Below are 13,736 nucleotides of genomic sequence, written 5' to 3'. Positions count from 1 at the left end.
GTACGTGTTGTAAACTCAATTTGTGCGCATATGTTCCATGATGCCGCGATTGCCTCGCTGAAGAAAAGCCTCTTCAAAACACGCCGACGTCATCACAAAGACAGACGACCCGTAACGCGATGGTTTCCGCCCTCAGGAAATCCCTGCCTTCACGCTAACCGCATCGGCTGTAACGGAAGGCACTGGCGGACTGTTTAATGAGTTGCGTTGTTTTTAAAGCGAAGCTTTTTATCCTCACTGATGCCGTTGTCCGTCAATACGCTCTGCAGCAAAGCCAACTTTCTCTTACGATGATGACGAGTGATCGGAGGAGAAGGGAAAGAAAAAAAAACGCTTCAAACCTGGGTCCCTCGCGTTATGAAGCCGACGTCTATCCGACTGCACCATTTCGACATGGCTGAGGTGGTTTGGGAAACTCAGACAACCAAGAAATCTGTCACGAGAAGAATGGCGTGTTTCTGAGTGCCGTAAGAATGTTAGCCCCAAGACGTTAGGCCTAACTTTCCGTTTTCAGGTCTCGGACGTTAGGCCTAACGCCACATCTTGTGGTTTAACACCTCAAACCGCCACCCACTGAAAAAAATGGCCGCGTATCTGCTCCTTTCGTTGCAAATGCCGGCCTAACGCCACATCTTGTGGTTTAACACCTCAAACCGCCACCCACTGAAAAAATTGGCCGCGTATCTGCTCCTTTCGTTGCAAATGCCGTCAAAAGACGATAGTTTTTACCGGATTTTGCGAAATAAATGCCTCCCTTTGCTTTACCGCTCACCTCTCATGTTGTTCCTCTTGCGTCGCGCTCCTCCCAAGGTAAAGACGCCAAATGTTTGCTTAAATCATTTTAAATTTCCCGCGTTCCACTGCTCCAAACCGGGTGTGTCGATGCGAACGCTGCCGTACGGCGAAGACGCGCGTTAATCGAGGCGCCCCACTTTAACATTTATAGAACCGCGTTTCCCTACTCCACGTGCGTTGCAAGCAGAACGTGGAACCTATCTAGTGTAACCTTGCGTAACTGTTACCGGTTGCTTTCTTAAAATGGCGCCAGAAGCTATAGTGGCGCGGGCGACAGCAGGTGACAGCGGAGTGAATTCTTTTTCTGCAGTTGATGAAGTATTTAATTTCGCAAAAGTCAAGCATGTTTGAATTTTTATAAAGGAACACTGCAAATATCACTTCTGCATTGATTTGTTGTCTCATATTTGCGTAATGTCTTGTTCTTCTTCAACAATGTTGACAAGTATGAACATTACACCGGACATAGACGGGTAGATTTAGCTGTGACTATATAAGACTATTACGCAGGCATTGTTTTGCTTTGGCCGGGTGGCTCAATCGAGTCACAGACAGACAGACGGACAGACAGACAGACCAAAATTTCTGGGTTTAAGTAGCCCAAGAAAGACTATCGTCTTTAAAAATTGCTCACTGAACGACAAGTAGCAGGTACCGATTCGCGCCGTACACCCGGAACCCTAGCGTTAGGCCTACGGAGTGCACACCCGAGTGTTGTTGTGGGTATTCTAAAAAAAAATTCCCCCGCACCTCCCCGATGGGAATCGTGCAGAAATGTGAATGCATTGGGTGCACCGATGAGTGTGTTGCGAGTAATGGCGTAATTAATGACGAGAGTGTGAACGTAATAATTTATTCATCAGCACCTGTTTGTGTTATCGTTGTACCTGATGGCCACAATCACTGCCTTGTGATCGCTAAAGTGCACGGTCAAAGGGTCTTTGAGAAGCGTACGCGCGTCACGGTTTCGCGTAAAGACCAGATCAATGCAACTCCCGTGAATGGTAGTGGGGCACGTGTCGAAGCCGGCAGAGAGACAATGCATAGAGTGACTGGTCTGCATGTACTCGACCAGCCACTCGCCACTCTTCTTGCGCACGTCAACCAAGAGTATGGGGTCGTCACAGACCGCGATGATGGCGTCACCGTTCTCATCACCTGCTCTTCCTAACTCGTTCCAAAGAACCCGAAGCGCGTTCAAACAACTAGAGTCCTTCTTGATGTTCCCGAGCGCGTAACGCGTTCGGCATTACGCGCTCTTCGCTTCGCAGACTTGTCTTCTTCTTCTTCTCCAACCGATGATGATGACGTGGAAGCAACTGCAGTGACGTCACCGCCAGGGAGAGGCGTAATGCTCACGGTGCATTGTGTGAACCCCCGACTAAGAAATGCATTCGCATTTACGACGACGACGACGACGAAGGCAGAACTACGAGGCGCGCGCTCATGTGCGCTCGCGCTGGAGGAATGCAGGCGCACGCCGGCCAACGGAGCAAGACAACCCCCGGCTAATAAATGCATTCGCATTTAAAAAGTAGTGCGCACCTCCAGAGTAACACAAACTCGCAGTGTGGGATTGGCAAACGAAAAATCCGTCACGAGACGCTTTGCGTTCAACCATCGTCTTCGTTTGACCAGAGTCCTTCAATGCTAAGCATTGAAGGACTCTGGTTTGACAGAGGGGTGCATGGCTTTTTTTTTTTTTCGTTCCTAGCTCCCTCCAAACCCATCGGCGGTCTCGCAGGAGCACCAGAAGCCGACCAGACATGGTGTGCAGAGTTGGCGACGTGCGTGGTAGCCTCTTCTAATGGTAATCTATACGCATGTTAAACTGAAAGGCTATTGCTATCCGTATAAAATAACCAACGCACAAATAACTTATCTTCTTGCCCTCCTGTATCCGTCGCGTGATCGGTTCGTTGCATCGGTTCGTTGACGCCTACATTTCGGAGCCTCAGAAGGGGCTTAAAGCAACAGCCGAATGGATTAACTGCGGCCACCGGGCGCACTGCAAGTTCCAGCTCTTTCTGGCGGTCACTGTGCCAGCCACGAATCCCCGCCGAGAAGCAACAAAGACGGCACTACTCCTAACGGCCGCGGACAACGAAGCCATTGAGGTATTTGACACCTACTCTTTTGCCGTAGGCCAATGCAAATCTGGCTACGCAAATGGGACGAAAAAGTTTTACGAGCACTGTGCAGGCTGAAAGCTACGAAATATATGCACTCTACATTCAGGAAGCAGGCCCCGCGGAGGAGCACAGTGAATGGACCTGTTCCACGACCTTCGTTTGCGCATGCGCTTGCAGGCACCGCCATTACCTTTGGTGGTTCGATCTTATCTGAACCGCCGCTTCTCACGGATGCGGTAAACACGCCGGGCCCAACTCATAGCAGGTACTGGTTCGCAAGTGGCCGCCGCGGAATCGCTAAGCCATCGTACGGCCAACAACACGCCTTAAGGCCACAATACATGGAGCGAACTTTAAGTTCGTGCGGCGGAAAATCCGCCGCGGCAGGACGCCGTATGTTCGTCGTGCTGAACTAAATGGAGCGAAGACACGGCATCCGCAGCCGCGTCGCCCCTGGGTTGCCTGCATGCCCAGAATCAACGGCAGCGTTTAGTAAACAGATCCAGTCGTGGAGCTTCCCGCTTGGGTTGTACGCCCTTTAACGATTCTGCGTGACTCGGCGGCGTTTCATCTGCGGAAATACGCATTTCATTTCTCAAAATCATTGAAAACGAATTCCCCCGGGGACATTCGAACCAGCGACTCCCAGAACATGAAACTCGCCTTTTTACCTCCACTCCATCCCGACAGATGGCGGTACGGTGCAAAATAGGGTTAGTCAAGCACGTCTCTGAATACATACGGCTGGCTGCTTCTAGTATTTTGATGAATTTGAGAGTCCCTCTCATTGATATTGCCTGTTCCCCTCACAACGATCTTGCACGCTGGCCCCATGTGGTGTTAATACAAGATATTTAGCCGGATCGCCCTTATTTAACCCAATAAAAGCTATCGTACATGCCTATCTCAGTGACACAAGCCACGGTAGTTGGGTCGGGACCTTGTTGCGCTTTCGGCTTGAGCTACCAGAAGAGCGCGAACCTCACTTCTTGCAACACCATTTTCTTCAATCGATCTCAGATGAACAATCCGTTTTTTTAGCTCTAGTAGACGTGGGACAACCGTACGTCTATCAAACTCTTCCAAACCGGCCGTCTGCAGCGGTCTCTACACGCCAGACGCCATGGAGGGGAAATCAGAAGACCTCATTGGTCCCTTCAGTTTGCCGCTCGCCGCCGCTCCTCCGCCGACGAACTTTTCTGGCCCTGGTAGATCTGCGGCGGACGACGTTTTTTTCCGCCGCCGAGCGTCGGGCGCGCGCAGCCGGGCGTTGTTCGTCGTCTTTTCGTTACATATTCGTTCCATGTATTCTGGCCTTTAGGGTAACGTATTAAACTTAGTCAACGGCGCACTCAAAGAGCGACCTTTGCGCATGACGTTGAAAGCGGAGCTTGATGTTCACGCAAACCAAGCCTCTTAGCGAACCCCATGGGAGCGCTCGGCAACCGTGGTCAAAAGAGCCTGCAATGGTGCGTTTCGTATTCGACGTTACTAGCGATTTTATTGGCGTGAAAAATGTCCATTGCTCGGGCATTTCTTATGTGGCGCCTTGACGACACAAGCAATGCTACGCATCATATGTAGTTAAATTAATATAGGCAAGAAATCTGACTGTTCAGAACGCAAAGAAGGGCAAAAGGTAAGTGGTTTCTGTATTTCCTATTGTATTGTGTAATTAAGAATGACAGGCTTAAGTTAAAAGGATAATGAATAAATAATTTCAGGGGTGACCACTGTTGCGCTTCATATTTATTTATTTCGAACTATTTGTAGTTCGAATTGAATCAGTCCTTCGCTTGATATATAAGGTGATTTACTGCAAATGACTGAATTTATTTGCATGCTATCCAGCCCTGGGAATCTCCGTGCATCTGTATGGACTACTCGGTTGGAACGTTGAAATCTATAGGGTGGTTATGCGAGAACGGAAACGTGACAGTGTGGTCGAGCAGCGATGCGAGATCTGATATGCAAACTCTCATCACGCGATACTGCCGAAACGCGCGCCGATTTGCCGCGCGAAATTAAGATGCGGCCATCGGCGATCATTATAGAGTTTTTTACTAAATACACTAGAGAGGAATCTGGCGCTAGGGTCTACGCGGCTCACATCGAGGCCGTCTGTGTCGTTATGGCCTGCCAGCATACCATGCGCCCGCCATAGTTTCATCATTGCCTTGAATTGAAACGTTTTAGTGGCCGTATACTCGAACACAGTTCCACAGAAAATCAAAGAACTGTGTGTTATTATATAGGTAGAAAATAAAACAGGCTGTTTTAAAGCTACGGAAAAAAGGAAGTAAAGCGTATTTTTGCCGGAATGGCAAAAATACGCTTTTTGCCATACGCTTTTTGCCATACGCTTTTTGCCATTCTTTTTGGAAGTAAAGCGTATTTTGCCTACTATTCTGCAGATCAAGCTGGTAGTTAAAAGAAACGTTGATATTTTGGGGGAAACTCATTAGAGACGCTCGTTTTATGAATTTTACCATTATTTCAAATAAGTCGTTTGATAGTGCGGAAATGTTTTTGAGCGTGCCTATGCAAACGTCGCCTTCGTGGTGAACCGGTGCACCAACTGTCAGCTACAGGTTTAACAAAACTTGTTGCTGAGCGAGCTGGTTCATACTTGAAGAAAAAGGAAATCGTGGTGTTAAACAGTCGTGAGTGAGGAAAAGATCTGGATGGGCGTAGGCGCCTGTATCTGTCGTATCTGGTCTTCGTCGAAGTACATTTGGTTTCTTGGTCAGTTACAACTTTCGCGGCGGCATATTGCTCGCTCAGTCGTACGTTCCTTCGACCCCGGCATGACCAACGTTAGGTACGATAACGCCTGCCTGTTCTTTCACCAAGCAAGCAGTTGCCACGGCTCATGGCTACCACACAACAGGGAGCATTTCGGCTACCTCGTAGCTTGTAGACGTGTTAGTGCATAGGAAAGGAAGCAAATCCAAAAAACTGCTGAAGAATCCAAAAGTCATGCCAAGTCCAAGCCAGAAGCGGGGGTCTTCCCATAAACCCCCACGACGACATGGATTCCCAGGTGCAGTTTCCTCTCTAGTATACTTACTAAGAAACTCTATGGGCGATCACGCTACGCTACTTGCAAAATGATTTGGTTGTCGAAGTGATCGTGTCAGTATTGACGCACTATCTGCCCCATTTGGCAAGTCCTCTCGACCTTTCCCTATCTTCCCATCAACTATAGTGCGACTGAATGGCATGAGACGTCATCTTCGGGGAGCCAGGTAGCCCACTCGTCTGTGCAGGAGGCCAACAAATCACCAACTTCTACCGCTTACCGTCCGATGCTTCACTCCTCATTCGGCCCAATGTGCTCTCCCAGACTTTACTTTCCGCAACCCTCCAAATTCACAAATGCAAAATGGCCAAGAAACTTGAACTTACACAATAAAAAGACTCTGCAACACTTTCGATAAAGGCTTTCACTCTTCCCTTCGCAACTGGAAGTACTGCGAAAGCTATAGCGATCTCCAGCATGCATGGGAGCGGCACTGCGCGATTGGCTCGTCGCAGCATATACGTCTTCAGGTTTCTGCTTTGATTTTGTGGATTTCTTTTTAAAGTGGCTATCGAATGCGTGAATTGCTGCAACTACAGTAAAGCTGGCCAACAGCCGCTCATTCTAGCGCTCGAAGAACGCCAAAACCGGTAAAGAGAGAACAATCTTTTGAGCAAGTTTGTCGGTTACCTGATGGGCATAGAGCAGTACTTTTTGACTGAGGTACTTAACTACCCTGGATGTGTTGGTTGACTACGTTTTGCAAAAATGTAAGGTTTCGAAAAAAATTGAAAAAGGTTTTGCAGGGTCCCTTTAACACCCTACGACCATATTACGCCCCCTCCATTGCTCAACCGCTCAACCGAACCGATAAAGATATAATCCGCTTATGTCTCATACAAACCAACCCTCAACTATCCGCAACTGATCCAACCCCACAAAGAAAGGACAAGGAACTAAGGAACTGTTCACCCAAGCACATTTCCATGAACTCACTTAGCATTTCCATAAATTCACGCGAAACAGAACCGTCATGCCTTGCACCCCAGATCTCAACAGCCCCATTGATACCAACACTTTCTCGAGAACGCTGTACTCACTATAGCGGAATTCGCATTGAAAAGTAGCCTCATACCTGTAACGTAGCTCCCTACGGCCTACTAATCTTTTCCATCCATGCAGTACATCTACGGATCGCCTAAGCCCTACAACGAACCCTCCTCACGGCCCATAATTCAGTCCCGAAACAATATGAACTCAACCTATCTCCTCCCTCTACCGTTTTTCCCACATAGCCTATAAAAGGCCTCAACAACGGTTCTCTTCCTCTATATGAACTCCATTCAAAGAGTCGAGGCTAGGGGGCATAGATTAGCGGCATATCAACTTATTCCGCTCATCTATACCCTGTGGTAAAATAAACGCTCTAAAAAAAGTCAGAAGTAGGCCACCCCCGCTCTGTCGACCTTTGCTCGAGCATCCCCAGCCTTACGCGGGCTGACCGACCGGCCTGACCAAATGTTTGGTCTTATGTAACCGGAAGCAGAGTTAGCCAGTGTGTTTTTGTATGTTTTAGTTATTTAATAAATGTGTTTGGTAGAGTCCAGATCTCCGTTTTCGCCAGAACCCGACGTGGCCGCTGTCCTGTGCACCGCGGGTTGGGATCGCGGTCTTTATCGCGCGGTAGCCGGTAGGCGAAGCCCGCTTGCTGGCTGAGCGAGTAAGGCGACCCAATAGCTTTGAGGTTTAATTTCTAAGCCATTGCAATGCATGCATTTCAACATGTATTCCAACAGGGATGCTGATTTGCACCCACAAAGGCTCTTTTCGTAGCCATCTACATCCTCAACAACACGTTGCATGCTAAGCACAAGGATGCGAGTTGGAGAATGAAAACTCGGCTTGTTTCAATTACCTAAAGTCGATCCCGGATATATCGAACCAGGGTATATCGAATTATTGCATGTATAGAACAGCCCGAAAATCCGCTTGGAAATCCTATGCAAGAGTATAGCACTTTTGTACGCGTGTATCGAACTTCCGTTCGCCGCCACATTCCATATATCGAAAGTCGCGCCGCAAGTTCCCCTGCGAATGCCCTTCTTGTGGTGAAGTTCTGGGAGATGATGATGACTTTTCGCACATCGCTTGACTTGGGTGGCCTTTAATACTTACTAATAAACTCTATGCTCAACACCTGCCGTGATCGACCTGCTCGATGATCTAGCATGGGGATAGTCTCATGACAACGATAACGCATGGTGTGATTGGGTGCGAAGGGAGAAGGGGAAACCGACTGGAGGCGTTGCGACCCGGCGGCGCTCTGCTGGAATGAAGACCGGTGCGGCATGGTGCTAGTTTCTTTGGTTCGCGGCGACGTGTCTTCGGAGCCGTGGTCGTGAAAAGAACGGAATAAATTGGATTTAGCGACGAAGGCGGCCATCATTCATCGTCAGTTGCAGAGGCATTTGAAATTCTAAATTCCTCTCAGCACGTTTGAACGCGACACTGCGCTCCGGGCTCACGTAAGGCGAAGGCAACGCAGCCCGGCCAATCGGGACCGTGTCGTGTGCGTGTTTCTGCAAACGGTTCAGTAAAGCGACTTAGTTGCGGCTCCAGGCGAGAGGTGTTCGGACACAGAAGGCGACAGCGTTGAGTACCTCGAGAGTGAATTAGACAGCTGTCAGCATTCCCATGCGCCATTCCGGATGCCGCAACAGCACGCACGTTCGCAAGTGTTGAGGACAACGTGCGGTCTGCGGCGTATTGCAACGATGAGGCCTATCGCTGCGGGGATCACCGTTATCGGAGAACTATTTCTCTATGGGAGAACCCAATCGCATACGGCGGCCGAGCTTGCGTCAAAATGCAGAGTAATTCGCGGGCGGCGCTGCGTACGGCGCTGGTCTTTCTCATTTGAATGGCGTCAGTAAGCTTGAATACAGTTTAGCAGATGGGCATATTTCGTCTTTCGAATTATCGATATATTGAATTGTACTTGTTTCATATAAATATTATAATGGTTTTAACCGCTTTTTTATTAACAACCCTCCTAAGAGGTTCCTCCGCAGTCTTTAGCTATGGGACCTCCTATAGAGTTATTTATCGTGTACACATTTGTGTTGTAATAACAAACAAACTTTTATCGGAAGAGGAAGAAACTTAATACATACCTGGGACGAGTGTTCAGCCTTCACAGGATAAGCACAACAGCACAACATAAGGGTTTAGCATGCGCTTTAATTTAACCGTAAGCACATGCTGCAAGAGCAGCGACTTTACAGACATCTAGAAGTGTGAAACCGATACCATCACTGGAAAGCTACTTACACTGTACCATTTACGTTGTTTGTATCTTAGACTATGTCATAATAAAAAAAGGTGCAAAATATACCAAATGAGAACAAAACGATACAAAAACTGTGATTGTAATCGACTACTAAGCACTGATCGGCACCCGCACAGTACAACAATGAAAAAATCGGCGCCGATCTCTGACGGGATCTTCTGGCCAATAGGTTTAGGTGGGACATTTTCCGTGGGTTTTTAAATAGTGTACACATGATGCGCGTAGGAAGTAACGAATTTTACAAGAACGGGCGGAAAAACTTATCCGCGAATTTAGGCCCTCGAACTCTCCAAGACAGACGCAAGAATTCGTCTCTGTACAGTGGAACAGGGCAAAAGGGTTAAGATAGTCAGTGATCCACTGTATGCATTGGTAATTAAGCAGCTCTTGGGAATATTGGTGAAATCTTTATGAGCTGGATGATTGATTGATTGTAGGGTTTAACGCGCCGACGCAACGCAGGCGATGAGGCGCGCCGTAGTGGGTGGAGGGATCCGGATTAATTCTGACCACCTGGGGATCTTTAACGTGCGCCGAAATCTCGTACACACGGGCGTTTTTCCTTTTCGCCTCGATTAGAAGAGTGGCCGCCGCGGCCGGGAATCGAACCCGCCACCTCCTGCTCAGCAGCGCAACGCCTTAGCCACTGAGTCACCGCGGCGGGTTATGAGCTGGATGGATTCGGAAACATGTTGAGACACGGCTACATCTACCCTGTCCTGACAGCCAGTCAGTGACGTTCGCAGCCTCGCGTAAGCACCCTCCATGTATCACAGCACCATCTTTGACAGCTTAAGGAAGAAGCGCTAAAATCAAACACACAAAGGAAGACTGACTGACATATCTTCCCTCTGTGAGTCTCTTTTTAGCGCTTTTTTCCTTTCGCTGCAATGCACCAACTAGCCGAGCAGCGACATTTACTGGTCCGCCTTTAAGTGAGACTTGAGGGGAGAACTCAGCGGTCCTGTTGCCCGCAAAGAGAAAACATTGGCGGCATATGCGTCTACACAAGATTGACCATAAAGCTACTCTTTTCAGTGGTATCAGGGTTTGTCGGTGTATACACGCAAACGCATTCTTCGTCGTTGTGAGCATCAACACAGCAATTCTGGGCAAAATCCAGCGCAATAAGGCTTCACGCCGAGTTGCTCATTCAGATTCTTGCCAGTTTCAGTGTACCTACCAAAACATATCGACAAAGCGCACGAGGAAGGTTAAGACAATCAATATGATACATACTCTGGATATATTTTTGGAATGTTCGGTTAATTCACGTTTTGCAGCGTCGTCTGCATACACTCCATATTCTTGTCACCCATGCAAACCACATCGCTTGAAAGGTACGTCGCACAAAGATTGTGGGTGCGTCGTAATAACAGTAAATGATGCGGCATTGACGACCAGCTGGCAAGAGAGAAAACAGGTGGGTATTAACCAAAGCTTGATAACAATCGTTTATAATCAACCGAGACTTTCAATTAATCAAACACTTTATCATCCGACCAATATTAATCAAATGTTCTTTCTAGTCCAATGCGCTCCTGCGGGGTTGCCTTTTATCATACTACTGTAGACAAGAGCGCGCGCAACCTTATCTTCACAAATTTCGCTGCGTGCTGCGACAAGACGAGCGACGACGCGTCGACAGACGAGTACTTTGTTATAAATAAAGTCTTTCACACTAGCGCGCAAACGGAGACCCATGCCGCGTAATTGGCTTTTTGGCGAATGGTGTTCTGTTTTAACCCCATTCCGAACATATCTATCATAAAGGGTCCACTGCAAAGACCGGCTCTGTCCGACCGTTGTCGAAGACTGTTCTTACAGCAAGCACCATCTACATCCAGGACAGTTAGAACACATATGTCACATCACAGGTACCAAAACTAGTACAACACTGGAGTTTCCGCGCTGTAAATGCTGTGATATAAATTAGCGTGCACGCTCGTACATTGTGCGCAAATCTTTGCACGCACTGACAACACTGAGACAGAAAAATACACGCTGCTGTAGTTCTCCTTCACGTTTTCAACACCGGGTCACCGAGCCGCGACATGCAAGTTCAGTGTCGTCCCTTGACTGAAGTCCCGTGCCCCGTAAAGCAGTTTGTTGCTGTTGTTCGTGCGACTTTCCACAAGTATGCAGCCGACGAAAAGCGAGATGGTTAGGCTTGGGATAAGATGAGACTGCGGAATCGATGTCTTCGCACAAGCCCCGAACACTGTATGCCGTTGAGGATAATGTTGGCTCGGCCTTCTGTTGTTGTTGCTGCTGGAAAAGGCGGTGCTTGCCTGCCAAAATATGCCGGAAATCGACCCGCTCGATAGCCAGCCACCTGTAGCGTTAAAAAACGGCTGCATGCGACGCTGAGCGCGGAGTGTCTTGTCACCGTAACATCCTGTGGCATGCTGAGCGGACATGGACCTCGGATCGTCTCAAGCGTGCACGTTCGGCGATACAATTGTTTCTTTGACTCACAGCACCGGCATGAAGGTCTCACCTATAACCACTCTGTGGCAGCTCTGTTCGCTGGTCCTGTGAACGGGGGGCGACCCCGCGTTGCGGTAGAACAACAAGATGTCGGCCGCGGGGGCCGGGGACTTGCACCGGAGCAGCCTCTTGAAGGCGTCGCGGAAGTCGCTCATTCGGTACGCGTACAGCAGCGGGTTGAGGGCCGAGTTCATGTGCGAGAGGATGATGAGGCCGTCGAACACCCAGACGGGCGGGTCGCACGAGACGCAGAACGCTTTGACGCAGTTGAGCGTGTACAGGGGGAACCAGCAGATCATGAAGAACAGCACGATGGACAGCAGCGCTTTGGCCGTGCGCACTTCGCGCTTGTGCTGCTGGCTGTGGTGGTGGCCCAGGTGGAGCGGGAAGCAGTGGTGCTCCGAACTCTCGCCGTCGCTAGGACGGCGTGCGTGCAGGCGGTGGTCGTGGCTTCCGGTTCCGTTCAGCTGGTTATTCCGGAAACGGCCGTCCACCGCCACATGTCCGTTCTCGGTCTTTGCGCTGCCCTTCTCTTTTCTATGTGGGTGCGCTTTTTTGGGGCTGAAAAGCATGCCCATCTTCTTGGTGGCTCCCTCCTGGCAAGTAGGAGCTTGGCATTTGTGGTTGGTGGGGGACCGCTGCGGACTCGGGTCGTGGAAATCTGCGTCGACGCGCCGATATCGCTCCATGTCGCTGAGGTTGGGGGTTTCCTTGAACGGTGCGCTGCAGAGTGCCTCGTCGGAGCGGTTGTTGTTTCCCCTCGATGGCGTTGAGAGGTGGTCGTTCCGCGCGGAATCCCCGAACACAGTAATCTGTCGCAGCTGCAAAGAGTGGAAGAGAAAAGAGGCATCGGATTAATAGGCGCGTAGGGAAGGAAATACACACCTTTCAATAATGATTTTTAAAGTGGCATTGCTCTAAGATTATAATATTTAGCCGGGCGCAAATATAAAACGTTAAAATGAAACGTGCCCAGTCCTACCTAAATAACCTTATTTCAGCGCACTAATTCGAAGTGGTTACAGAAGTGCATACGAAGAAAGGTGAAGCAATCTGTTAAACAGCAATGTGCACATACGACTGCTAACGTATCTAATATACGGTTGACTTTTATTGCTTATGCATGCTTTCAGTAGCGCAATTATGCCCCTCACCCTAATCAAAAACATCTGATTTGTAGGTTAACACAATCAAGGAGCACATCGACCATACGGTATATCGCATTTTTGAGCCCCCGGTTGGTTTTTCTAAGGACTGCCACCACGGCTACAATAATTTTTTGTGTATTCTGTGTGGAATCAAAGCGAGGACATCATGCTCAGTCACAAATTTTTTTTTATGGATACGCCCACAAAACATCCTTTGGAACCACCGGAAACACAGCATCCTTTACCTGACCTGACATCTGTGATTAGTACGAGTGAAGTAGTATTCGCAGAAACTTGATGCCACAGTGTCCATGAATGTAACGCTAGTTTGTGCAAAACGACAACATTCCACGAATAAAACATTTCCTTGATAAACAAGCTAAAGTGCCCAATGCGCGAATCTAGCTTCGACTTTCGTGAGACTGAGTACTGCTCTTCTTTTACCACAACCAAGCTGTCGGTGTCACGCGGTGAGCGTTCCGGGCCTCGGCGTTCGTAGTTAAAACCTCCGTTCCCAACCTGCAAATGCCTATAACTAACCAACGTCAATGACAGCTCCTACAAGAAGTTTCAGAGGAAGGTAATGGCTCCTGGGAACCAGTTAACGGTCGATTTACATTGGCTTACTAACTTCAGGTCCTGTTTGCGGAGGAGTGAACCTCTTTTCTTTCAACACCGCCCACGGCCATTAAAGATTCCTGCTCCAAGATGCACAATCAAGATTCACCCCACCCCCTCACTTAACTTCCTTGTAAGTGAGAAAAGGGTGAAGTGATCCGGGTTGAAGTGACTCATGAAGT

The 13,736-nt window shown here is 48.8% G+C and overlaps 1 protein-coding gene across 1 annotated transcript in view; it reads right to left on the bottom strand.

Moving 5' to 3' along the window:
- Positions 1-9,178: 9,178 nt before the first annotated feature.
- Positions 9,179-13,736, bottom strand: part of Ador (Adenosine receptor) — an 88,073-nt gene continuing 83,515 nt past the window's right edge. The window contains exon 2 of the mRNA XM_077677391.1: positions 9,179-12,609. Within this exon, the coding sequence (XP_077533517.1) occupies positions 11,773-12,609 (837 nt within the window). The 3' untranslated portion in view covers positions 9,179-11,772. The remainder of the gene's footprint in view (positions 12,610-13,736) is intronic.

Source organism: Haemaphysalis longicornis, unplaced genomic scaffold (assembly GCF_048455015.1).
Source record: "Haemaphysalis longicornis isolate Haplotype H1 unplaced genomic scaffold, Haemaphysalis longicornis Haplotype H1 scaffold_7, whole genome shotgun sequence".
NCBI lineage: Eukaryota > Metazoa > Arthropoda > Arachnida > Ixodida > Ixodidae > Haemaphysalis > Haemaphysalis longicornis.
Note: the sequence above shows the minus strand (reverse complement) of the source record. Positions and strands in the feature narration are given on the sequence as shown.